At 45.3% G+C, this 26,586-nt stretch overlaps 1 protein-coding gene across 2 annotated transcripts in view; it reads right to left on the bottom strand.

Annotated features, from left to right (window-relative positions):
* Positions 1–26,586, bottom strand: part of AGGF1 (angiogenic factor with G-patch and FHA domains 1) — a 478,374-nt gene that overhangs the window by 437,528 nt on the left and 14,260 nt on the right. For both annotated transcript variants that reach the window (XM_086949991.1, XM_086949990.1), the window contains exon 2: positions 17,579–17,681. In XM_086949991.1, the coding sequence (XP_086806117.1) occupies positions 17,579–17,681 (103 nt within the window). The remainder of the gene's footprint in view (positions 1–17,578; positions 17,682–26,586) is intronic.

A 26,586-nucleotide genomic window follows, 5' to 3' on the forward strand; every position in this document is an offset into this window, starting at 1 on the left:
TGTACCCATGTATTGATGTACATTTTTTACAAATCTGTGTACTATTCTTTATCTTTTCACAACCTTTGAGCACCCCCTTCCCCTCCTCTTTCCCATATTGGGGCCTTTCATTTTTCCGATTCGTATTTTTCCTGTAATGTTTGCAATAATGTTTCACTAAATTTTGATGTTGTGTTGTTGAATAAATGACAACATTTTTTCGCTCTTGAGTTACCACCTTAGTTTTTTTGAGAAATCTTTGAATTGGTATCGTTTCTATCCTTTTCCCACGGGGACCCCTTCATACATTTTCCTCTTCGTTGCGGCACGCTTTTCTCCAATGCGGTGCAATGCGACAGTTCCAGCGGCGACACCCTCCTTTCTCCGAAGTTGCGACGGCAGGCACAGGGACCGCAACACGCTTCTTCTCGTTGAGTCGCGCTTCCAGCTCCTTGCGACACGCAGTTCCTCAGAAGGCCCAAAACAGCAGCAGGCACTTCCAAAAGAACTCTTGGAAGCTGGGCGGTGAAGTCTGTTGTCCCTTGGAGATCCTTCACAAGTTGAAAGCAAAGTTACAAAGTTCCTTTCTCCTTCCTTTGGCAGTAAGGGAACCACTGCAGGCCAATCCCCAAAGCAGCACTTCAGCTTGGGAATAGTCTCTCCTCAGTTTCTTCAGGTTCCTCTCCTCAGTAAAGGTTTCTTCTTGTAGTCCAAAAGTGATCTAGTTTCATGGGATCAGGGTCCCAATATTTATACCCAGAAATCCTTTGTTCTCTGAGGGGAGAGGGGCTTTACCCGGTCCAAACAAGATCTGAAGCACTCTGTTTACCAGACCTCTGCTTTCCTTTCACAGTGCAGGGCAGAGACATCAGACGCCCCACAGGTGGTGGAGCCAGCATTGTGGAAGGCAAGTACAGTCCTGGAGCACTTTCTTGATAGGACTCCTTCTTCTTTCAGTGTGCAGGGCAGAGACATCAGCCGCTCCCCAGGGGGTGGAGCTAGCATTGTGGAAGGGAGGTACAGCCCTATTCAGAGTTCAGGTGCACTCCTCCCTCCCATCAAGATGCAGATCTCTCTATTCACCACTGGGTGACTCAGCCTGTCTCCTGGAAATCCCCAGCCCTGTCACTCACAGAAATCAGACATAGGAATACACATCCTAGCAGAGGCAGGTTTGAATGGTTAGACAAGCAAAGACCTACTTTCTAAAAGTGGCATTTGCAAACACAGAATATTAAAATAAACTTTACTAAAATATGTATTTTATTATTCTGAGTTCAGGCATACTAAACTCGAATTCTTCAATTATGTTCCGGACATGGCAGCTTGACTGCTTCACTCCCCCTCTTCGAGCTGCAGTCACTGGGTGAGCCACTCAACACCTTCGCCAATAGGTGAACTACATGCATCTCCTGGATGTGTCACAAATACTCCTTTTACTCCCACGTACACAATGTGCACACCAGAATTGATCTCCTACTCTGCACCACCACCCTCAGCGCCCAGTTGGTCAGAGTGAAGGTCTTGGCACACACCTTATCCCATCACTGCCCACTTCTGACCACCGTGTGGTGGGGCTGCTCGCGTCCCCTTATACCCACTTGGTATCTGCAGGTGGAAGCATTGCCTGATCCTCCCTTCTGGGTTGAACTTGCCCAATGCTTCAAACTATACTTCACACTTGATACCAATACCGCAAGGTGGTGGTGCACGGCCATTTCATGTCAACCTCCAGGGGGAACAGCAAGAGTACAACAGAAGACCTCCTGACTATTAAACAGGATATCCACTCCATGGAGATATAATGCGTCCAATCAGGCAGCCATACCCAAACAACTCCAAGGACTGTGCAAGCAGCGGAGTGAAGCCAAACAGACTTTGAGCAAACATGATTTCAGGCGTTGCACAGTCCTGCAGCATGCAAGAGAGATCGATCAGGAAGATTGCTTGGATGGTGACCAACAGCACACACCCATCGGTGCAATTTGTTCAGTTAGCGGTGTGTTGTTGACCACGTCGCTGGACATTAATCGGGCCTTTCGGGATTACTACTGCGAGGTCTATACAGCCCCAGCCGCCTATTCCCGCATGATATGTCTCATTTTGTCCACCGCCTTCCGTCTGAAGCGCCTGGAAGCATTGCCACGGGGCGAGCTGGGAGAACTACTACAACTTGATGAAGTGCACAGAGCCATATCACGTATCGCCTGTGGCAAGATTCTAAGTACTGATGGTTTACCCATCAAGTACTATGCTACCTTCTTTGCTTAGACCACCTTGCGTAAGCCTTGATGTCTTTAAAGAGACTTAGATCTTAGGCCACATGCCGGATTCGCTACACAAGGCCCTCTTAGTTATTTTGCCTAAACCCAGCAGGGATCCCCTGGATGTTCACTCTTATCGACCTTTGTCACTGTTAAATCTGGCTTGCAAAATCCTGAGCAGGATACTGGTGAATCGACTTCTCCCAATCATACAAACGCTGGTTCTCCCAGACCAATCCAGGTTCATCCCAGGCTGCAGCACATTCCTGAATGTGCACCACCTCTTACACCTCCTCCATAACACCCCATCAGACACCCAAGCCCGGGTCGGTGTACCCTTAGATATCGCGAAAGCATTTGATACACTGAGTTGAGACTATTTATTTTCCGCCCTCACCAACATGGGGTTTGGTCTGGTATTCCTGACTTGGGTATGCACTCTTTAACCCAACCATGTGGCACGCGTTAAGACTGGAAAGTTAATATGGGCTGGGTTTTCCTTCCGCAGAGGAAGGGGTGCCCCCTTGTCCCACCTCATCTTTGCTCTCGCCATGGAACCCCTGGCCTGCTAACTTTGCCAGTGGGCGGCAGACTGGGGCACTCACGAGCAGAACATGTACCACATAATCCCGGTGTACTCAGACGATGCCCTGATGTTCTTGCGGGATGTGGGATCATCTCTCCTGGGACTCATTCGAATGATGTCAGGCCTCTGGGTGAACTGGCCCTAGTCATGTGTGTTCCCTCTGTTGCACACTCAAACTGCCGATCAGCGGACACCCCCGGGATTCCGATTGCAGTGGTGTTACGACACTATTAAATACCTGGTTAGGCAGATATACCATATCGAACACGGCCTTAAGGAGGGTAACCTGGACAAAGCCATATGATCCAAACAAGGCAAGCTTCCCTTATGGCGCTCGCATCCAATATCCACCCTGGGTTGGGTTGCAATCTCTAAAATGCTTGTACTTCCCACTCTGTTATATTTCTTCACTGTTTTGCCCATCTTGCTTCCCAGGAGTTTCTTTCGCAAACTCCAATGACTGCTTCTGGAACTGATCTGGAGAGCGGGCCACCGAAAGGTGGCATTGACAGTACTACAACACCCACCCCCCGAGGGTGGACTGGGGGCACCCAATATTGAGCTTTATTACGCCGCTCCGCAATTACAGTGGCCAAGTGGTGCGGCTGTCTACAGCTGGTTATACCATCCTACCATTCGTCCTACAATTGAAATTCGGTAAATGACAGTAGCCGGGTCCTGCTGGCATAGATACTTGCACCCCACAGGCCCACTAATTCCGTACTCTCTCTCAATTCCCATCTCGGACTTATGACTGCTGTGTCAGACACTACGGTGCATTGACTCACTGCTGTTGAACGACGTGGCACTCACACAAATGGGGCACCTATATAACGAGGGTACCTTTATAACGCTCCAGGGACTTATCAAAACTTGTGGACTGAGCGCTTGGCAGTTGCTAACCAACTGTGCTATACAGCGAGTGGTCCACGAGATGTGGGACACTGGGGAGGTCGAACCGCCCACATCCCAGGCCTTGAACATACTGTTGTGTTGAGTATTAAAGGGGTAACCCACAAAACACTACCCGACCTGGGTCAGTATTGCAGTACAACAAAGTAAGTGGTTGGGGTAGCAACTATTATAGCTAAAAAGAAAATAATATAGCATTCGCCACTCTTTCTATTCTTTTGGTGCACCAATCCAATTTAATTCCTGGATCATGGACATCTAATGCGTTTATAAGTCAAAGCATTTGTTATTGGCAATGCAGTTGCTCAAGCATATAACAGTGCGATACGTATTTACAGTGCCTTTCATATAGAGAGAACAAAGGAAGGGTTGGGAGACAGGTGATGACCATGTGACTGAAGGACACGGAAAAGGTGTTGTGACATATATACATCAGTTGTACATGATATGTAACCCCTCCGGCCTAAAATAGGTCAATTGTTCCTAGGTATACACATAACTCTAATGAACATCCACTTTTAGACAAAACGGTCATCAGAGCTTGTGATGGGAGTGTGTGTTGTCAACATTTCGACCCCTAAAAAGGAGGGTTAATTCAGTCCTCACGATGGGGTCTTCATCAGGAAAAGGCTGAGAACAGTAGTCGTAAGAACAGCATGGGCTACTCCGCTGTATAGTCAAAAGAAAGGGCTCGTGGATGGCTCTAGGTCAACAATGGATGAAGACAAACTTCTGCAGAGGTAAACCAATCACTCACAGAGGGGATAAATCCAATATTTCTCTTCTCTGGCCACCCGGCTTGTGTGTCACAAGATGGGACTCAGAGTTACAATCCCCACTCTCCGACGCTACCTGGGCTCGGGGCTTGCAGATGGCTAAGACCGTTTCCAGGAACTCATGGTTTCACTTAATTCAGTTCCATTATAGCCACCACACTTATCTTTCCCCTGCTCGCATACAGAGCATGTTCCCGACACGGTCACTGGAACGTCCCTGTCGTAAATTGCAGAAAGCCAACTTCTTCCACACGGTGTGGCTATGTACACTATTAGCACAACGATGGGCGGAAGTCACCACAGAGGTAACAGAGCTATCTACACATCCTCCCAACCCCATCTCCAAATCCTGCTTATTAGGCCTGCACCCTGGGCGAAGGGCGACAAGCACTTGCACCACTTCATGGAATTCACCTTTGTCCTGTTACGAGCAGAATAGTCATGGGCTTGGAAATCCCCTACCCAGCTGGAGATCTGAGAATAGCTCGACATGCTGCAGACACGGACCAGAGCCGAGGCACCACCCGACCACAAGACCACACAGTCAATTTACAACAGCCTATCCGCCCCTTTCCAACTCCTCCGTGACATGCCTGACGAACACTGGAACCGCAAACTTGACTATCTTGCATAGCATCACACATGCTCGCTCACATGATTCATTGACCTCTGCCATGCGGATGTGACACATGTGCACTGACTTTGCATGCTGCATTGAGTTATTAATGGATCTCAGAGCACTCAAACTGTTGTGGCCTTGCTCCTTCCTTATAATTTGTCCCCCCTGCTCTTATTTTTATCCCCATTTGGTTCATATGATTGAAGGTTGCGCATTGTATCTTTCATTCTATTTTATGACTTCTGTAATTATATTCCCTAGCACCATGCTTGGCACGTATTTGTTGCCACTTTGCAAAAACATATACTACGCAGAGAGTTCCACTGCCATTTGCTGCAACTTACTAACTGTGCTGTTAATACACAGATTTGGGAGATAAAAGATTATTCAAGCTGTTGGTCCAAGTTTGCTTCTAGAAGTAGCCATCAGAATGAATATGTTTTTGTAATGTGGGTAAATCTTCTGGAAGAGGGTGCCCTGCAACATTTCAAGGCAGCTAGTAGTTCAGAGACTGTGAGGAAGTGCTTTCCAAGTTTTGGCAGTGATGGTAGTAAAGAAGTGGCCTCCCAGGCATGTTCTCAAACCTGGAAAAAAAAGAGGTTGGGCTAGGACAAGGGTCCCTCAGTGCTCATACCATGTAACTCCTGTAGTTCGCAGAGGAAGTACAGAGAACCTCACGGCAGGGGCACAGGGCTTTTAAGATGCAACATCTTTGTATTGATAGCCAAACAGGTACTTGAGATAACAGGAGATCCTAGACCACCTGTTCAGGACAGGATTATGGTGTACTGATGCGTCTGGATATGTTGTAATCTGTTCAGGATACAGACAGGCAAACCCATGAATCAAGAAATGCACTGATCCATTCTTGACATAATAAATACCTGAACCATATTTTTTATTATGTGTACGAACAGTATCAAACAAATCTTCTTAACAGCCATGAGGAAGAAACAATTGGAGGTATCCTCGTCAATATGAATGTGAAATGCCTATACTGTGTGCAAGAATGATTAGGGGGGTAGAAGGGCACAAAGCCTCAAGTTACCAGACAGTGAACTAGAGGGGATGCCAAATTTCAGTAGCTCAGTTTTATTGTCACTGATGAACTGTAAAAAGAAAAGGTCCTCGTGCAGCGTAAGGTTCAACTGAGCACCAGCAGAATAGGCACTGAAACTAACAACAAAAGACTGAACGAAGGCGGAAGAGGAGAAACAAACAGCTGTTCTTGAATGAAGAGTGGGACGGGGCTAACCTGACAGCTTGAGAACTGCCATCTAAGAACGCAAAAAGCAGCCATTAGCGGAATCTGGCACTCCAATGTCAGCAAGGCAATCAATTAGGATGTTATTAGGCACTGTATTAAAAGCTGCAGCCATATCCAAGAGAATTAAGGCAGATACTCCTCTTGCATACAGTAGTCCAAGTATGTCACTAGCTGCTGAGTTCAGAATAGTTTCAGAGTCAAATACAGTGAATGTTACTGGCTTCTACAAAAAAAGAAAGCTGGTTTCCTAAGCTTTGTTTAATTTTAGCACAGGAAAGTAGAAGGAAAGTAGGTCTAAAGTTAGTCATGGGTATTGTTTTGCATTTCACAATATACAGCAGTTATTAGCATTTTGAGCGCTTTAGCCGATAATACCTTATGCAACATTTTTGATACACAATTGATAACAGACGGTCTGAGCTTGTCTGAGAAGTTGCTTACATCTGTAAATCTATTCCATATGTATGTATTTATAAAAAAAAAAATCAAAAAGGTGGCTTGCAAACGTCTCTCAAATCTTTTACAGCGCATTTTGGTTGCAACTTCATATTCAATTAACCAGAGAGCAGAAGGAGCACGTCTGCGAGATTTACAAGGTATTATGGACACTTTAAGACATTCAGCACCAGAATGAATATCAATATTAATATTACGAAAAGAAGCATCCAAAATAGAGGAACTCAGTTGTGCATTAGGTTTAGAGCAGGGTTTTTTATGATCTTTTGAAATTACCAAGAGGTGGTGAATTGATCAAAAAGAATACAGTCCTATGGTGTGACCAGGCCAATTCTGAATGGAGGTGAGCTGAATTAAGTAATGAACAGTGAACAGATGAGACACTTTATGGCCAGCACAATGAATGGGTTCTTCTACCAGTTGTGTTAGCTAATGTGTGATGCAGGACAGAACACTGTCAAAGGCTTTGTTAGCTGAAGATTATCTATTGAGATATTAAAATCTCCTTTAGAAAGAGGTGTAAGAAGGAATCAGATGCACTCAGGACTACACTCGGAGGGTTTCAATGGTGTAAGATGTGCTGATAGAGACATAAAGTATAACATACTCCATGTGTCAGTTATTCCCCCCCCCCCCCCGTTTCATGGAAAAGGAATAAACAGTAATAGAAGCTTTGCTAATAACAGCCATCGCAGATACAGAGTGGGAGGGGAGGTCTACATCTATACCGGATATCTAGTATAATCTGCTAATCAGGGCCCGATTAGTTTTTTATCCAAGTTTGTTAACAATCATCAAGTTGAAATGTAGTTCAGTGATTAGTTCAAGGATTTCAACTGCATACTTAACTACGGAAAGGGAGTAGAGCACACCATTATAGAGGAAATTATGAAGATTTACAAGATGGGTCCAAGTGATTATACTTACTAGCAGTAAGAGGCAAGGATGAATTCGGAGATAAAGAATAGTTAAGAAAATTACTGTCCAAAAGAAAATGACAAATGGAAGGTATATTATTTATGTAAACAAAAAGTTCATGCATAAGACAGGAAGGTAGAGGGAAAGGAGTAGGTATCTGTTTACCTTAGTCACGTTAGAGGGGAGAACATTGTGCAATGAAGGCACTAGAGGGGATGCCAAGATTACCAATGTAATGGTTTCATACAGCTTGAATATGCATTCCTAAACTGAAAGATATTAGCCATTCATCAGCTTATATTTTAAGAGTAATTAATAGTGCAGATTACATGTGCAGAGTATACGTTTTGACACTTGGTAATGAGGAGGGGGGGGGTCCTTTTTTGTCATGAGTCAGCAGAAATCCATACATAATTGTGATGTTACTTTAGCCACATCATACAGTGTTGTTTTCCATTGGTTATAGTTATTAAATGAGTAATCCACTCTGACCACTTCCAGTTTGTTGTTCCGCGGACTCAGCTCATTGAAAGTAATGATAATATTCTAGGAGCTTTATTAGGCAAAAAATAGGGTTGCAAGACACTGACATAACAACATGTACCAACCAGCTGCTCATTTTCACATTCTGACTCACCTGGTATATTTTCTGCTCAGAAGACTCATATCACAAACTCCCCGCTGCTGCTAGACTCTACTGAGAATTAATGGTCCACCCAAAATAGCAATTCATCATGGGCGTCCAACATCCACATGACCAGGCTATGCTAGGACTAGTACTTACCAATTTACAGTTGTGGAGTAAAAGTATTTTTACCAAAGTGCAGTAGTATTAGCTGCACACGTTCAATGTGGATATGAACTTGGGGCAAGATCCCTCTGTGTGCCTTGTTGTGACCTGAATTGCCCATACTTCTCCGAAATCATCATAGGCATTTTTACGATCAGGGAAGAGCCGCTGCAGTCGGCACTGCTGCCGCTGGGGACTTCAAATTAAACAACCTACCCTTTTTCCTCACCTGTGCCAGATTTCATTAAAATAAAGGGCGCTCTGAAGTGAGGATATTCTCAGTGAGCTAAGGAGCCCCACAAATATTTAATTTATGACATGATTGAGCTCACTTTAAAGGACGAGGTGTTCGGCCACAACCTAGTGGCTCTCAATATTAGATCTAGTCTCCAAACAACTCTCCAATTCAGTTCAGATACTGTTGGTCAGGTAAGGATTTACATTCCACCACACAGAGCAGGGGAGATGGCTATCAACTTTGGGTGAAGTGGATTGACTTAAGGGTTTTAACCAAGACCTCAAAGATACCACATGTGTAACACTAACAGATTATAGTAGGCAGCCCAAGGTAGTGCCTGCCAATGCACCATCACCCTTACTTTACCCAAGTTTCCTAAAGGCTTTACTTGCTATTGATTTACCTAACAACATCAATTATTGGGCACATATAGTATTACTACTACTTCGTCAGTCATTAAAATTAACCTGCCGTTGAAACCTCAAATTTACAGGTAAGTACTGCTCCTACTGTTGTGAAGCCCCTTCTCCCAAACATACTATCTTGGAATGTGGCTGGCCTCAGATAAAAACTGGTTCAACCAGACTGGAATACATTTATTAAGGAGCATGAAATATGCTTGCTCCAAGAGACTTGGGAGCATAGACCTCTTTATAAACCTGGCTACCTTAATATTATGTGCCAGCAAAATCAAGCTCAGTTGGGAGAGACTCAGAAGGTTTAACCACTTGGATGCTAGCTTCTCTTGTCTGTAATATCGCCCAGTTGAATATTGACTCTTTAGACATACTGGGGATTCTACTAACGTTTAATAAAAATGTTCAACTTGCTATCTTTAATATGTATGCAGGAGGAGAAAAGGGTGGCCTAGCTTCAAAAACTGTGCAAGCCCTAGAGGATTATCTCGAAGGACACTACCCCCAATGCCACCTTATACTAACGAGGGACTACAATACTGCTTTTGGGCCCCTGCATAATTATGATGTTCAGCTTACACATGTTCTGCTTACATGGCTGCTCCCCGGGGAAACGACGGGGGAGGAGGCTGAACTGCCTAGACTCTGCTGTGAGTGGACTGCGCGGCTCTCAAGGCCGGAGCTCCGACTCTGTGGAGGCCCAGGGGAGGAGACGCTCAAGCCAACAGCTCACACTAGTTACGGCGGAGTTTCGTGCCGAAGATTTTACTGTGTTGGAATCATGGCATCGGCTCCCAAATGGTCGACGCTGCCGATCTGGAGGTTCATCTGCTTTCTGCGCCGATCGACCGATTCCTGTGGATGGAGGCCGTTTGTGCCCCTCAGCTCACGGTACCCTCAGGTCCTAGCTGTATCAGCGGTGTATTCACCCTTCATGGCGATAGCTCCTGTGATACTGCCTGTACCTGCCTGACTTTGTAGTAGCGGCCGCAGTGTCCCTCGATGCCCGTCCACACTCATCTCACCGAAATGGATGGCCACTCAAGGACTCTCATGCCATTTTCTATTCCAGGTACCCATTTATTTCCTACCTTAATAGCCCAATATGATCTGCGGTGCGATCAATCCCTCAACGCTGCCTGTACCTAAAATGGTGACCGCGCTAGCAGCGCTTGCACACTACCAGTTCTTTTTTTAATTGTGCGCATGTTTAGGTGAGTTAACGCTATGCCTCACTCGTGCCAAATCCACAACTCATCACTTGCCAGCTGCCCATTTGTTGTTTGGGTTCTATAATGATCGCAACTGACCTTATCATTATTGACTCTCTTCTCCCTGCAAATAAGATGGCGCTCTCATAGTGGACGCCTGACATTCCACATCATTTGTGATTTTACACACCGCAGCCATGTACTTCATACCAAATAGTGCAGAAGCCTGCCAAACATCTCTCCACCACATTGATGGATCACTCTAGAGTACAGGAACTACTGTGGGAGGAATGGAACGCGATGCTGCACGGTATCCCCACATTACCGAGATGACCTAATGCAGTGACTGAATTTGTCACTGGACTTAATGACTATTTTACCACATCTGGGCTATGGGCCCTCTTACTCTAACTTCTTGGGCCCCCATGTGGTACATCCATACCACTGCCGATTTGCCAGAACTGATCGCTTCCCAAACCCCCCGTTTCCTCACCCCTCCCCCATTTCTCTATTGCTTTTTTGGAGACTTATTTCTTCTGTGTCCGACTATGCTACTGTAATCTGATGTAAGCATGAAAAAAAAAATCCTTGTTCTTCTGAACCGCTGAGACCTGAGCAACATGGCTGATGTCCGGTGGAGCTGCCAGACAGCTGTATAGGAGACCGACCCAGGTTTAACCCCTCGGCTGTCACTTACCTAGCCGGACATTGGGCACATTTCTCTCCATCTCCCCGCTGTATCTCCTTCCTCCCCAGACTAATTACTGTAACATTTTTTTTTCCTTTGGTCCATGTATTACTATGCTCTGGTAACGGATGTAATTTGTAGCTTGAACCGCAGCGATCCATATGTAAACCGATCTGATACCTACGGGTCTAGCCAGCGCTATATAAAACTTGTCAAATAAATAAATAAAGATTTTGGGAGTCCCATCCCTGGAAATTGCTCCAATTAAAAGATGGACCCAGGCTGCTATTCAATTAAAAGGTCTCAAAATAGAACTTAGGATTAGGGACAAACTAAATCAGATTGTACAGGTGCATTCACATTTAACAAACGTAACCACACTAGTCGCATAGATTATATTGTGGTCGATTTAGGATTGTGATCACTTGTTAATGATGTGGTTATCACACACAGGATTGAGAGCATTCATAATCTGCTACCCTTTCAATGATAGCTCTCTGTACCAGCCACCATTCAAGTCAAGTTTAAATTTGTATAGCGCACTACTCACCCGGAGGGTCTCAAGGCGCTTGAGGGAGGGAGGGAGGGAGCTTACTTATCAAATAACCAAGTTTTCTGAAGGAGAGGTGGTTCTGTGTGAGGCGGAGGTGGGTGGGGAGGGAGTTCCAGGTCTTGGCCGCTAAGTAGGAGAAGGATCTTCCTCTCAGGGTGGATCTTTGGATGCGTGGAATTGCGGCAAGGGCTTGATTGGACGAACGAAGATAGCGGGTGGGGGTGTAGAAGGACAGGCGCGTGTTGAGGTATTCGGGTCCTAGGTCGTAGAGGGTTTTGTGTGCGTGGGTGAGGAGGCGGAACGTTATTCTTTTGTTGACGGGGAGCCAGTGGAGGTCTTTTAGGTGACCGGAAATGTGAGCTTGTCGGGGGATGTCTAGGATGAGTCTGGCTGAGGCGTTTTGGATGCGTTGGAGTTGTTTCAGAAGTTTGGATGTGGATCCGGCGTAAAGAGTGTTTCCGTAGTCTAGTCGGCTTGTGACCAGTGCATGGGTGACCGTCTTTCTAGTTTCGGTGGGGATCCAACGGAAAATTTTGTTGAGCATACGTAGGATGTTGAAGCATGATGATAAGACGGCGTTGACTTGTCTGGTCATCGACAGGGAGGAGTCCAGCATGAAGCCCAGGTTACGTGCGTGGTCCGTCTGTTTGGGTGCGCTGCCCAGGGACGGTGGCCACCATGAGTCGTCCCAGGCAGAGGGGGATGATCCTAAGATGAGGACTTCCGTTTTGTCCTAGTTAAGTTTTAAACGGCTGTTCTTCATCCACTCGGCTACTTCTTTCATCCCTTCCTGTAGGTTGGTTTTGGCGGTGTTTGGGTCTTTGGTGAGGAATAGGATCAGCTGGGTGTCGTCTGCGTAGGAGATAATGTTGAGGTTGTGTTGGCGCGCAATGGATGCGAGGGGACTAATGTATACGTTGAAGAGGGTGGGGCTGCGTGAAGATCCTTGGGGTACGCCGCAGAGGACTTCGGTGGCCTCTGATCTAAAAGGGGGAGGCGGACTCTCTGGGTTCTTCCTGTGAGGAACGAGATGATCCAGTCCAATGCTTTTCCTTGTATTCCGACGTTGCTGAGGCGTTGTATAAGGATGTTATGACAGACTGTGTCTAAGGCGGCGGAGAGGTCGAGTAGGATGGGGGCAGCAGTTTCTCCGCTGTCCAGTAGAGTTTGAATGTCGTCTGTTGCAGCGATGAGGGCGGTCTCGGTGCTGTATTTTGCTCGGAAGCCGGACTGTAAGGGTCGAGGGATTTGTTGGATTCGAGGAAGGCGGCGAGTTGACTGTTGACGGCTTTCTCAATGACTTTGGCAGGGAATGGGAGGAGCGAAATGGGGCGGTAGTTCTTAAGTTCAGTGGGGTCTGCTGTAGGTTTCTTCAAGAGGGCGCTGAGTTCGGCGTGTTTCCAGCTTTCCGGGAAGGTGGCGGAGTTGAGGGAGCAGTTGATGATGTCTCGAAGATGGGGTGCGATAATGGAGTCTGCTTTGTTGAAATTGTGGTGGGGACATGGGTCGGTTGGTGATCCTGAATGAATGGTGTTTATCAGGCGGATGGTGTCTTCAGTGGTGATCGGGTTCCAAGCTTAAAGGTTGTTGGAGGGGGGTTTTAGTACGGAGGTAGGTTGGGTGGGTGGGCTGGTCTCCAAAGCTGTTATGTATGTCAGCGATTTTGTTGTGGAAGAATGAGGCCAGAGAGTCGCAGAGGTCTTGGGATGGAGTAATGTCATTGGTGCCGGCGGTGGGGTTGGTAAACTCTTTGACGATGTTGAATAGTTCCTTGCTGTTGTGGGCATTGTTGTCAAGTCGGTCCTTGAATGCTGATTTCTTGGTGGATCGGATCAATTGGTGGTGTTTGCGGGTGGCGTTCTGGAAAGTGGCCAGGTTGTCAGTGGTTGGGTTTTTTCGCCAGGCTTTCTCGAGGGTGCGACAGATCTTCTTGGATTTCTTAAGGTCATCATTAAACCAGGGGGCTTGTTGTTGCTCCCCTCCCCCTTAACCAGGGATCTCAAACTTACATCTGACATGCGCCGTTTGAATTGGCGACAAATAGCTGGCTATCCGTACATTTTCACCGTTGTAAATCAGGATTTGTAGGATATGTTTCCTAAAATTCACAATGGTGCCCCTATTGGCGAGGGCTACAAGGACATTTGTATTTGACATAGCAACGTGTAACACATTTTAACATATTTTACTATTTGTCACAAAATCAAAATATCCAGTTAAGAAATCTAGCGCGAGATTCAATGGGGAATGCCGATGGCTTAAAAGCTTAGTGTTACAGGCCACTAGGCTAAAGGCGTAGGCCAAATTTGTATCTGTAGGAATGTGTATAAAAAGCACATTGTTAATGCAAAAAAGCCCTAAAGGCCTGGGATGAGGAGATGTGGTAGGATCTAAAGACGCTTCCTCATATAGGGATTCTAACAAATTCTGGAAACCGGTATTGAAGGGCGGCAACACTGCCACTTTGGAACCCCACAACTATGTCTCTACTTAGAGTGGTTTGGCCACTTTAAGAACCTCTATTATGATGGCTCTACAAGTCTGTTAGATATATCTGACATATTAGATTCTCTTAATTTCACTTCAAGAGGTAGGTTCTCCCTGCTGCCATTTTTTATCACGATATTGAAGCATGGTCTAAATATACTCTTATTCTTGGTAATGCCATAGCAAGTGGAGCCTCGATTCCTGATTCCTAGAAAGACGCCATTGTGTTATCAATTTTATAGAAGGAAATAGGTCCCAGCCAGGTAACTATAGGCTGATTAGCCAAAAAGACCACAAGCAAAAGATTTTTAGATGTTATGAATTATTTAAGATCCAGGAACGGATAGATGAAAATAATATTTTAAGTCCTTTACAGGCTGGGTTTCAGAAAAGAGTGTCAACCATTGATCAAGTCCTGTATTTTTTTGTTAATTTATTGGAAGACAGTTGTAATTGACAGCGGCAACCTCTACGGTGGCTTTGTAAATTTAAAATTAGCCTTTGACTAAGACCCTTGTTTAAAACTTTGGCAAGTACTTAATGACGAGGGTATGCCCCCACTCATTTTCGATCGTAATAAGCTTAACATGATATGAATTATGCTAGAATTGACTAAGGCATGCAGAATGAGGTGGTAGAGAGAGTCCCAGTGTCCAGAGGTGTTCGCCAGGGCAGTTTGCCTGGTCCAACCTTCTTCTCGCTGCTCTTAAATGACATCGTACATTGTTTAACTTTACCGCACACCGACGTCACCTCTTTGGCAATATGAAACCCTACATTCTGCCTTTTGCTGACAATACCCTGTTGGTTTCCAAGACACTGAGCAGATGCCAAAGACTCCTGAATAATTTTGGTGAGTTTTTCTCGGGCTGGCAATCAACACTGCAAAGATGAAACTGATTTTTTTTTAACCCACACCCTCTAGAGAGGGTGGATTCCTTTGTCTACCTGGGTGTTGCTCTGGTGTTACCATGTCTTGGAAGCCTCGTGTTAGTGAAGCGGTGATTCGGCACAGATAGTAGGGGCAATTTCCATAGAGCGCCTAGCCTCCTTCAGCAAACAGATAGCACCGGCCCTTCAGATTTATGAGGCGAAGGGGCTGGGCTCCGCCCTCTACGGGGCAAAGCTGTGGGGTTTTGCTAACATTGACGGGCTAATTAAATCTGAGAATAAGTCACTAAGACCATTTTCCAACAAGCAATCCCCATCATCCCCTGACTTTAGATATGGGTGTAAAAAGGGCAGAAGACAATTGCAGATTGCGCACGCTGTTGTTTTGGAGGCGCCTTTGGTCCACTCCTGAATTAGGTCATTATAGCATTGCACTTCAGGACATTATTAAATCAGACCATTTTCACAAAATTCATTGGCTTAATTATTTCAAACGCTCACTTATTTCCATAGCTCTAGTCGATTTCTGGGGGTTTAATCCCTTCCAAAGAACCTCTGAAAAAGACCTATTGGTCAAAAACATTGTCTGACGAAACCCACAAAGCTGCCAGTGCTACCTTGAATGGTGAATTCCTTGACTTTAAATCATTTTGTGTCTATCAACAGTTTGGAAACACGATTACAGTGTCAATGGATAGGAAACTGTACTTTCAGTTAAGAGTGGGCACCTTAATATTAAAATCATTTACTTCCAAATGGGTGGCCTCAGAATCCCTGGTTTGCCGTATTTGTAATTCTTCGAAGTCCCCCATGTCCTTTTGGCGTGTCCTGTGTATGCTCGTGCACATTCTTTTTGGCTCTCGCCTCTATGTAAAGAGGTAGGCACGAGAAGTAATAGCACTGCCCTCTGCATACTTAGATCTGATTGTTGGCCATTATATGCTGGTGCAGTAGCTAAATATTTGGGTGGAATGTGGCTGGTTCGCAGGAGGACCATTTCCTCACATACTAGATAGCTTGTTCTTATTGTCTGCCTCATGTACTAGGTTTTCTTTCCTGGTTGCTAATGCAGTGTCCGTTTTGTAATTTAAAGTCTATTTTTACCAATGCTGCTTTCATCTATTTTTATTTTACATTTTCAATTTTATTATTTTTAAACTCCATCAATGCTGAATTTTGAATTACTTTTATGGCTATTGGCAGCCGAATTAAAGTCACTTTGACTTGGCATTAGTTGATAAAAGATGGCAAGGGGTAAAGCCATTGCTTGAAATTAAATTCTTCCTCTGATCATAGTTAAGAGAATCTAGAAACTGCAACGAATGAGGATAATAAATGGGAAAAGAAGGAAATATTCAACCAAAAAATGTATCAAAGTTAGTAGGGGGTTCCCACTACAGTGAATCCCTCCCAGCATGAATTTGTGTGAACATGCATGGTCAAGTGTAAAGTGACATGGGTATCAAGACGAGAGTGGAGCAATGGCTTTTAAATATTTGTAGATATTATTTTAAAAAGATTAAATATTACTTGACTGGTGTGAGATGTAATGGAGCGTTGCTTAACAAACCACTGGATGGGATAGGTAAGGAAACAATGTATGAAAAAACGGGAAACTTGAGATACCAAATAAATGCAGTTGATAGAGTAGACAAAATAATGCAAAGGTTTAAATACTAAGATCAGTTAAGGAGATGACACGATTCAGGTGGTTCCTAAATAACTTTAGGTAATACAGATCCACAAATTGTTTACAGGAGTGAACATAGGTTATGCACTCCCCCCAAAGATACAGCAGAAAAAGATAGAATGAAAATTACTATTTAGAATACACTCATACACTGTGTATATGAGAACCAGCTTTATTACTCAACGCTATGGGAGCAGATAATCAGTAATAAATATTATAAATGCAGATGCGAACTGTGTAATGCAATTTATTATTATTGCTGAGAGTGGAAACAGCCCAGGACTCAAAACAGGATGGGCCTTGAGTGGGTTATGATCACCCCTCCCCCACAATGGTAATAGACAGCCTATTCCGCTACTCGCATCCGATCTGAATATCTGGATTATGACATGCAGTGTTTATGAAGACAAGCACCTAACCAAAGCAGACTGGGTTTAACCTGTGCAGTGAGATAGAATCTTGTAAACAGGCCCTGTGAATGTAAGCAAAGTTACTTCTCTCCTGTATTTTGCACATGGAATCTGTAAATAGTGGTTTCTCAAGCTGGATGTGCTGTACAATGGTATTGAAATGGATAATTTCTTTTGGGCTGCAGTACTAAATGAGTAAGTGTGCGTTAGTACTAGTTATTTGAATGCAAATTAGTTTCTGCTGCCTCTCATTTTGCTAAATAATTTCAGCCTCAATTAATCACTTTGCGAATTCATTACTACCTCAATTAACAGTTCTACTTTGATATCTCCTAGTGGCCATGTCTGTGTCCTCGCAGCAGCAATGAAAGCTATAGAATAGGAGGTGTGTTGGTGAATCGCTTTCTGCTCTTCTAAAGAATCCTACCAGAGTGAGACCATGAAGTGTAGTCTTCTGTCTGCACCGCCACATCAGTCTTCGCCTTCTCCCTCTTTTTTCTTTCATGGATTTCTCTGCTTAGGTCCTCTACCTGCAATAAGGAGCCAAACACCAGCAGGCATTCAGTATAAAACGAGGAGGCAATACAAGCAGCACTCTTCTGTTCAATCAGTGATGTCAGAGAGCAATAGCTATCCTAAATATTATTAAAATGGTTCTGCAATGTACAAATCGCACAAAGCTGCAAAGACATGGCTTCCTTACACTCTCAGGAAAGCGAAGCAAAGCCACTCAGCAGACTGTGGCTCAGTGGCTGATTATAATCCTCACTTTCCACGCAAGCGGATAAGGATTTCTGCTCCGTGGTGGACACACAGTGGCTTTATGGAGTTTGGAAACTGCGCTTGGCAACCACCTTCTGCTTTTGGAAAACGGTTGCAATTAAAACTGAAATGCGTGACTGGAAATCAATTATGGCAATACAACATTGTTGTACAAGAAAGAATCCTGAAATACAAATGTTCCAAAAGTGGAATTCCTCGCAAAAGATCTTTTACTTTAAAGTGGCCTAGTAGCGCATATAGAATGTAAAAAAATTATGCAAACACACAGGGACTCTACATGTCTCCTCCTTGCAATTCATATTTAAAGGCAAGTAACTTCTATTTTTCCTTGATCCTAAATGTATAATATAGTTTCTACAACTATTGTTGCAGTATTTATTTTTCACCTACCAACAAATTACCAAGACATACAGGGCTGTTTACTTTCGGTGAGCGAGGAAACACATTACTAAAATATTTAAGATTTTTTTTTTTTAACAAGCTGCTTCCATTCCTCCGCTACCATATGTAGTGCTCTTAAGGGTTTGTTCCTGTCATGCAGATTTTTCCCTACATGTTGAGTCAATTGCTGGCCTTATGTAGTTTTCTAGGTTCAACATTAATAAACACGTAAATAACACCGAAGTCCTTTTCCATTTGGATGGGGTTGCGGGTGACACTTCTTCCACATTCCAACAATGGTTTGCAGAGCCTTGGGAATGAATGAACACAAGCTGGCGTAAGTTTAATTCTGACAAAACTGATGTAATAAGTTAGAGTTGCAAGCAGCTCCAGGGCCTATCATTCTGCTCTTTTAGTTGGTGTGCCTGTTACCTTGTGCCTGTAAGTGTGGGGAAGAACTTATGCATCAAGTTCGATTTTGGATTGTGGTTATAGCCATAAATATCTGTTATGACGTCTGTCTGTTTTTTCTGACTCAGCACAATCTTAATGTACCTCACCCGCTCAGGATAAATATTTCATAGAGGGGTAGCACAGTAATGCGTTTCCCCCTCAGTCTACTTTCACTTTGTTGTTGTTGCAGGGATCGAACTCCATGGGAATTAATGTCTTGTCTCTCATTCCCTTATGCCCTGAAAAACTCACTTCCTTCAGCTGTGTATTTAGATTTCCCTAAATACCTTTTAAATATCTTTAAAGAATCCAAAATCTTGACTCACCTTATCATGGACATCCTGAAATACGATGTCACAAGCCCTTTGCTGAAGTCCGTAAACGTCCCACAACTGGACTCCAAGGCTAAATGCTTTGTTCACTTCGCCACTTAAGAGCTGTGCCAACATTCACCTCAACCAGAAACATCAGAGTAGCATCCTATACGTGATCTTTTCTCAGTTCGTCAGAAACAGCAACAGGAAGAAAGATGGCTGCACCTTTTCGGGTCCAAATCCCAGCCTGCCCCACTGCCTTTAATCTCCACCCCAGGATTCAGGCCACTTTCAATAATTACAGATTCAGGAAGTTTCTTAATATCTAGCTACGCTCGAGATGTGTTGTTAGAAACGGCGATTTCTGGTTGGCTAAGGCTTGTGCCAAAGCCAGGCAGAAACCACTACTCTAGTCAGGGCAAGGGAGTCACACGCCAAGATAACCCCTGCTCACCCCCTTGGTAGCTTGGCACAAGCAGTCAGGCTTATCCCGGAGGCAATGTGTAAAGCATTTGCGCAACACACACACACACAGCAGCAACACACTAGGTACACCACAAAAAGGAACTCAACACAAGGTTATATATAAAAATAGCCTATGTATTACCATAAACACATTAGATCATAATCACATAATTACACTGTGCCAACTGGCACTGGGCAGTATTTACAGGGGATTATATACATGGGACAGGGCCACGTGGACCACTGTCAGAATCAGCACTTAGTAGAAATAGCACTTTGAACATAGGATAACTGTAGCACAAAAAAGCAACTGTAGCACACAACCAGTAATCACTGGTAGAAGGTAGATACACACTATGCAATCCTAAACACCTTAGGCATATATCACGCAGGGAACCATGAACTTACTAGCATAACCTATACTAGGAAAACAACCTCCTAAGCATGAAAACACATTTAGAGGTATAGGCAAAAAGGCATTAGATATTATGCATAAATCACATTAGGCAAGTATTCTCTCTAGCACAGTAGGTCATCACATTGTGCAAAAATCACATAAGGCATAACCATGTACCCCAAGCAAGGGCACAACACAGGAAACTGTCCCCAGGCCAACTTGGCTTCTCAGGGGGCTGAAATGCCCTTTGTCCACAATGTCAGGGCTGGGCTGCGCAGGCAGCCAAAAAAGAATGCGCAAGGGTTCTTAGGCCTAAACAATGCAGCTGCCCACCAAGTACTGGGCAGCTGGGGGACTGGGCCTGGCCACCAGCGTGCACCCTGGCCCTCCTCTGAGGCTCTGGAGAAACAGCAGTGCCCCCAAAACAATGTGGGAGCCACGCGGGCTCTGAAACAAATGTGCGGCCAAACAACGTTGGAGCCTCTCGGGCTCGGACTACAACAATGCCCCCTGATGTTGGAGCCTTGTGGGCTCTAGATACAAAATGACCCCGCAATCGTTCGAGCCTCGTGGGCTCGGACTATCAAGAAAAATGCTGCCACACTGGGGAAGCGGCCCTCTGCCAACCGGGGCCGCTCTACACCAAAAGAAACTGCCTCTAACAGGCACCGACAATGTGCCTCGCCTCCAGACCCAGACCCTACTCACCGGGTTGGTCTGGCATGGGGCGAAGTCTCCTCTGGGCTCCCTCTGGCGGGGAGTGCAGCGCGTCTCCTCTCACCGCGGCGGGGGCAGGCACCGGCAATGTGCCTCAGGCCCCCTCCGCCTCACCTACACAGCTACTGCAGGACACGGGGCTCTCCTCACAACACGGGAGCCCCGCCAGCGACCGCAGCACTTCTCTGCCCCTCAGCTGCACTACGGGGCTCTTGACCGGCACGTCTCTCCTTGTTTCCGGGTGGTAACGTGGGCACGGGGCTTCCTTCGGGAAAACGGAAGTCCCGCCCCACCTCAGGCAATACTCGGATTGACTTCCGGTTTCGGCGCTCTCCGGCACCCGAGCCGCGGCGTTGAATTCTTTTAGCTCTGGGCAATGCGGGGTAGGCTCCCGCCTAAATGGCAACGTCCCTGGCGGGGTGGGCACCCGCCTCGGACATAATAAAATACGGCAAATGAGCGGGGTGGCACCCGCGCCAAAAATGAGGAAAAGGGGGATCCCTGCGCCGGGGAATCCCTCGGGAATGCACTCGCAGCTCCGTGCTGCAGTTCCTTCTAAGCTGAAGCGCTCTCGGCCCAAAAGGCCAGCACTTCTTGGCAATTAAGTTTTAGCGCTTCCCGGCGCTTGGAGAACAGAGTCCAGGGGAAAGTCCTTTTAGAATGCAGGCAAGGAGGGGGCAAAGGCTGGGCCCAGGGGCCAGCTCACAGGGCCCTCCAGGTTGGGAGGCAGCACCCAATGGCGGTTCCTCCTGGCGCCCAGCAGAAGCAGCAGGCCCCCCTCAAGTCAGGATCAGACAGAGACAGTTTCATGGGTCACAGCCCCTCTTTTATACACATATTCCCTTTGTCTCAGGCTGCAGGGTTAAGGAAAAACCAGATGCAACTAGTTTTGCAGCACTCTGTTGTGCTCAGCCCCTCTCCCCATTCACAGGACAGGCTAGGGACATCAGACGCACCACAGGGGGCGGAGCCAGCATTGTGGAGGGAAAGCCTAGCCCTATTCATGTCCCAGGTGCACTCCTCCCTGCCATCAACATGCAGATCTCTCCATTCATCCCCGGGGCAGACCCATCCTGACTCCTGGAGCCAGGCACACCAGCCAGCTCCAGCCAATCACAAGTCAGACAGTGACTTCACATTTATTACACAGACAGGCCAACTTCTAGAAGTGGCACTTCCACACCAGACATATTAAATCTGCGCCCATCATCGCGCAGCATTTAATCACATGAGTCCGCACATACCAAACTCGCCCCTGCACTCCCCAAACATCAGGAACCGTCATGGACACAAAAATCCCCCATGCATTCCTATGGGAGGGCAGGACAATCTCACCACATGCACTCAGAGTGCGCACGCACTTTACACTGGGACACAGTGTAAAAGTGCGCAGAAGCCAAAAACAAGCAACACCAAGTCACATATAAAAGCAAAATGTTTAGGGGTGAACCTGCCAGAACGGCCAAGTACAACATGTGTTTTTTTTCCACTTAAAAAATTGTCAACGTAGGATTACTACATACATTCTGGATCTTACCTACCAAAAATAAGAGGTGGCAAATTTCAAGCTACTCTGCGACACCCAGCAGTCTTTAAATAGGGGAGAGGAGTTGGCCTAACGGCTAGGGCGGTCGACCTCAAATCTGGAGAAGCAGGTTCGAGTTTCGGCAATGACGATGAACATCCTATGATTCTGGGCAAATCACTTAATCTCCCTGTGCCTAACAAAAATTAAAGTGTGTCCTCATGTAACATAACTGATGCCATGTAAAGCGCTCTGATACCCAATACCAGATCATGTTCGCGATATATAAAACTCAGTAAAAATAAATTTTAAAAAAATAAAAGAATACAAAAAATATCAAGAAAAGTCCCAAATCTACCTTGGAAAGATACCTCATGGCTAGTACAAATTCAGTCCTAGAGTTAAATCAACTGCCTCACCTCAAGTGGCTCAGAAACAGGAATCCACAAAATAGAGGAATAGTTATTCCGCCTCTCCCTTTCTTCCTCTAGGAACATCCCCTAATCTCATTCCCTCAGACAGATCTCTTAGCTATATATTCAACTAGCACCCATAATCATGGAGAAGTGTGGCTCAATGATTAGAGCGGCAGACCCTGATGCAGAGGTCTAGCCCGGGACCAGGGTTCAATTCCCTCCCTCGGCGGGTCTTGGGCTCAAAAATTCCACGGACCTGATAAATCTTGCCTCTGTGCCTATTCCATTCATGGAGTCCCACTCTGCAACTCTGGGCAATAGCTTGCTTAATCTCCACAACGGCCCCCACAACGCTAAGGATGCCTGGCCTCCACCTTGGGGGTGCCCAGGAGTAGACGCCTCACAGGGAAAGCCAGGATGGTTTCCACAGCGGTATTCGTACAAGCGCCTTGAGACCCTTGCGGGTGAGTAGTACGCTATACAAGTATCAATTTACAATTTTACAATTTACAATCCATGACAATATCACCAAACTCACCAAATACAGTTCTCATCACATTCACCTTCTACAAAAGTTGAAACCACTAAATTCACAATAACTACATCACATCAGTGGTCCAGACCTTTCACATGTATATGATGAGGACACCATACCCTTAGTTCTTTTAAAATTATTCTTAGCACCATTAACACCCATGCTCATCTCTGTGACCAAAACATATACCATGTTGATTAGCTTTACTCGCCTTTTGCAAGGTACTTAAAGCACAGACCTGATCCAGGTTGATCTAACCTACTTCTTTTGCTCTTCTCGTCCACTTGTTGTTCATGTAGTGTAATTTTGCCACCTAATAGTGATCGTTGTTTTCTATAAATAACTCCGCTCCTGGATAGCAAGGTCCCCTATAAAAAAACTTTGTACAAAAATGGAACCAATAGTTTTGATTCAAACTGGATTGAAATACTAATAACACGGGTTTGGTAGAGGGTCTTATTGGCATAGCAAGTGACAAGCAGTGACCCTAACAAAACAGGTTTAACAAATCAACCTAAAGCCTGCTAGCATGTAGATCTGCCAACCTTGTAGGTGTAGCCTTAAGATTGAGAATATTGGTTTTCCAAATGAACGTATAAACTGCTAAGACCAATATTCAAGCCATCCAATTTGAGGGTATTAACAAACATTTTGCATGATTGTTTAAATTCTGAAATACAAGCAAATGCTTTCATAAAATTGGCAGATGAAGTGTTTGGGGGCTGAGCAATGGTATACAATCAGTGTTTCTCTATATTGAAAATGTGTTTACGGTTGAGAGAAAAGGTTAAATGTGCCGACACACCTTTCACCACATTTACTTCTGATGCTATTTCGACATCCAGACACTTTTTGTGAATCTATTCATCTGTCTCGAATTCTATATCCTCTCTTAAACATTATTATTCTCCACAAAAGAACGCTTCAGTACTCAGTAACGACTCCCTCTCCTTTTGAAATTGTATCATTTGAAGAATGTATGCACTGAAAACTGTTCACATGCTCTGTGGATTCTAAAAACGCTGGGAGGTATGAATCTACTAAATTTCAGATAACACACATAGATATTAATACAAAGGGATCTCAATATGGCTTCAAACACATTCAGCAAATACTACCTAAAAGGTTATGCACCAACAGTTAATGATTTGGTCTTGCAGGCAAGTACAGGAATATTATTTATCAATGTTGTCTTAGCCATCACCTATATATAGTATTTTTTTTTGCAGTTTTTTATTTCCATTCCAATTCATCTATAGACGCCTACTCTGCCACATGCTTCAAACAAGCATTGGAATAGATAATAGGTCTCGCCTTTGGGACCTTACGAGTGTTTAGCCACGGGTGAGACCTATTGGCTATGCCAATGGTTGTTTCTACTTGTTTACTTTTGCTACAATCGCGGCACCTGCGCTTTGCTTTAACCATGTTAACACCATCGGTGCAGTGCAGATTTACCCTGTGCGCTGACCATCATTGATTCCCATTGTTCATGACGAGCTCAGCTCGTTATGAGTGTACGAGTGGTGTGCACGTGCAGTCTGCTCTTTTTGGAAGCAATGCACTCGTGCTTATGGCACGCCCCTACTCACTCCCGCAAGCTGGATGCCGCCACAAGCACAAGTGTGTGCTTCCAAAAAGAGCAGAGCGATGGCTAAAGGTCCTCCTATTCATCCCATGCGAGCTGCGTAGGCGAGACCTAAAAAAGGGGGTGAGAATGGCAAAAAGGTGCACTTCCGTACAGTGCCACCCATATCAGCTGAGCTTGGTACTGCTGGGGTACAATCAGCATTGGCCAAGACTGCCCTAGGAGGCTCTGGTACTCTAGGAGTTGGACCGAACTGTTTGTGGTGAAGCAGGTCCATGCCTGACTGAACATAGCTGGCATTTGCCTAGAATGGCATAGTGGCAGAAAAAGTATGGGCTAGTATGTGTCTCTAAACAATCAACAGCGGTTAAAAATAATTCAACCATTCCTTCCAACATTAGATGCACTAAGTAGGATGGGTACGCCCAGACGTGGGTTGTTTGCTCACTGTGCCTCAGGACTCAAGCTATACCTCACGGACTATACCTCACGGACAACACCTAAAAAGGCCAAAGCAAGGGAGGCATTGCTTATGTTCCCATCAAGAGGATACCTGGTCTGGGAGGTTACGCTGCAAAGTCTCAATTGGAGCAGGACCAAAACTGAAAGAAGATGGTTGGTCTCGGTCCACTGGCATTGTGGACAAACCCCCCCCAAAGAAATGGAATGTGGCCCTAAGCGTTCACCAGTGCCTGAGATTAATTCCAGAAGAATCGTCTATTGCTTGTTGATGCTCAGTGTTGAGCTGTCAGTTCTTTTTTCCACACCTTGGGGACAGTTGGTCATTACTGGCCAGTTCTAAAGTGACAAGTTGCCATTTTCTGATGGTGCCTCATACCGTAGGTACTGCTGCAATGCTTAGAAGTGCCAAAGTCTCCCATCTGGCTAGTAAATCTCAAGAGGTAATGAAATTGAACTGTCAAGGCTTACTCAAGAAGGGGGTTATGGATTAGGGAAACTTATAGCATGTGAAACAATCAAATAACATGCAATAAGGGGCAGTAGCCGCAACATCTATATTTTAGAAAGGTGCTGCCCTGTGTTTACAGGATGAATTAGGCACCTAACGTGAGACTCACCAACGAAACCCCAAAGGGTGGTAGCACCTTCTGTGGCTGAGGTCCCACCTCAAGGGCTGTTCCAACATTGGTGTGTCCATGTGCTACGGATGCTGAAATTATGAATTTCGACCACCAAAATGAACTAAAAAAAAAATCCAGCCCTTGTGAAAGATTGTGCTTTCTGCAGCTGCCACCAAATCCTCAACACTAGCTGTATGACAGTGTTCGCTCTGTACTGTGTTAGGGACACCGGAAGCAGTCTACATCACAGCAGTTTCCCTGGATGTGTGTTTAAAACCACATAGCTTTCAGAAGGTGACAGCGTCATAAGGTAGAGCTTCGAGCAGGAAGTAACTGCGCAAACCAGGCACCTTAGCGCCAGTGCTTCCAGTGGGGAAATATTACAATGACGTCTGTGCCCCCAAACAAACAAGCGGTCAGGGTCAATATTGAGAATCCCACTGTTTGCGGGCGCTGAACTCCAACAACAAGCCCAGCCATCACCCGTAAGGGGATTAGGGAGATCCTGTTGGTTATGGTTTAACTGGGATCTGAAATGCTTTCAAATTAAATATAGGACACGAACAGCTTTTTTAGGGTGCACGATTTTCAAGTGACCACGTTTCTAAATAGACCTGTTGTATTCACTTTGGTGGTGGCTGCTAGATTGGAGGATGGGTGTAGGGACTCTAGAAAATGCCATCGTTTTGCTCACGTTGGGGTTAGAGAAATGCAAGTAATACTAAAGCCAGCATTGATGGGCACAAAGAATGGGCAGCACCCGATGGCTCTAGGGCAGG

The sequence above is a fragment of the Lissotriton vulgaris genome, unplaced genomic scaffold, assembly GCF_964263255.1.
Source record: "Lissotriton vulgaris unplaced genomic scaffold, aLisVul1.2 SCAFFOLD_291, whole genome shotgun sequence".
Taxonomy (NCBI): domain Eukaryota; kingdom Metazoa; phylum Chordata; class Amphibia; order Caudata; family Salamandridae; genus Lissotriton; species Lissotriton vulgaris.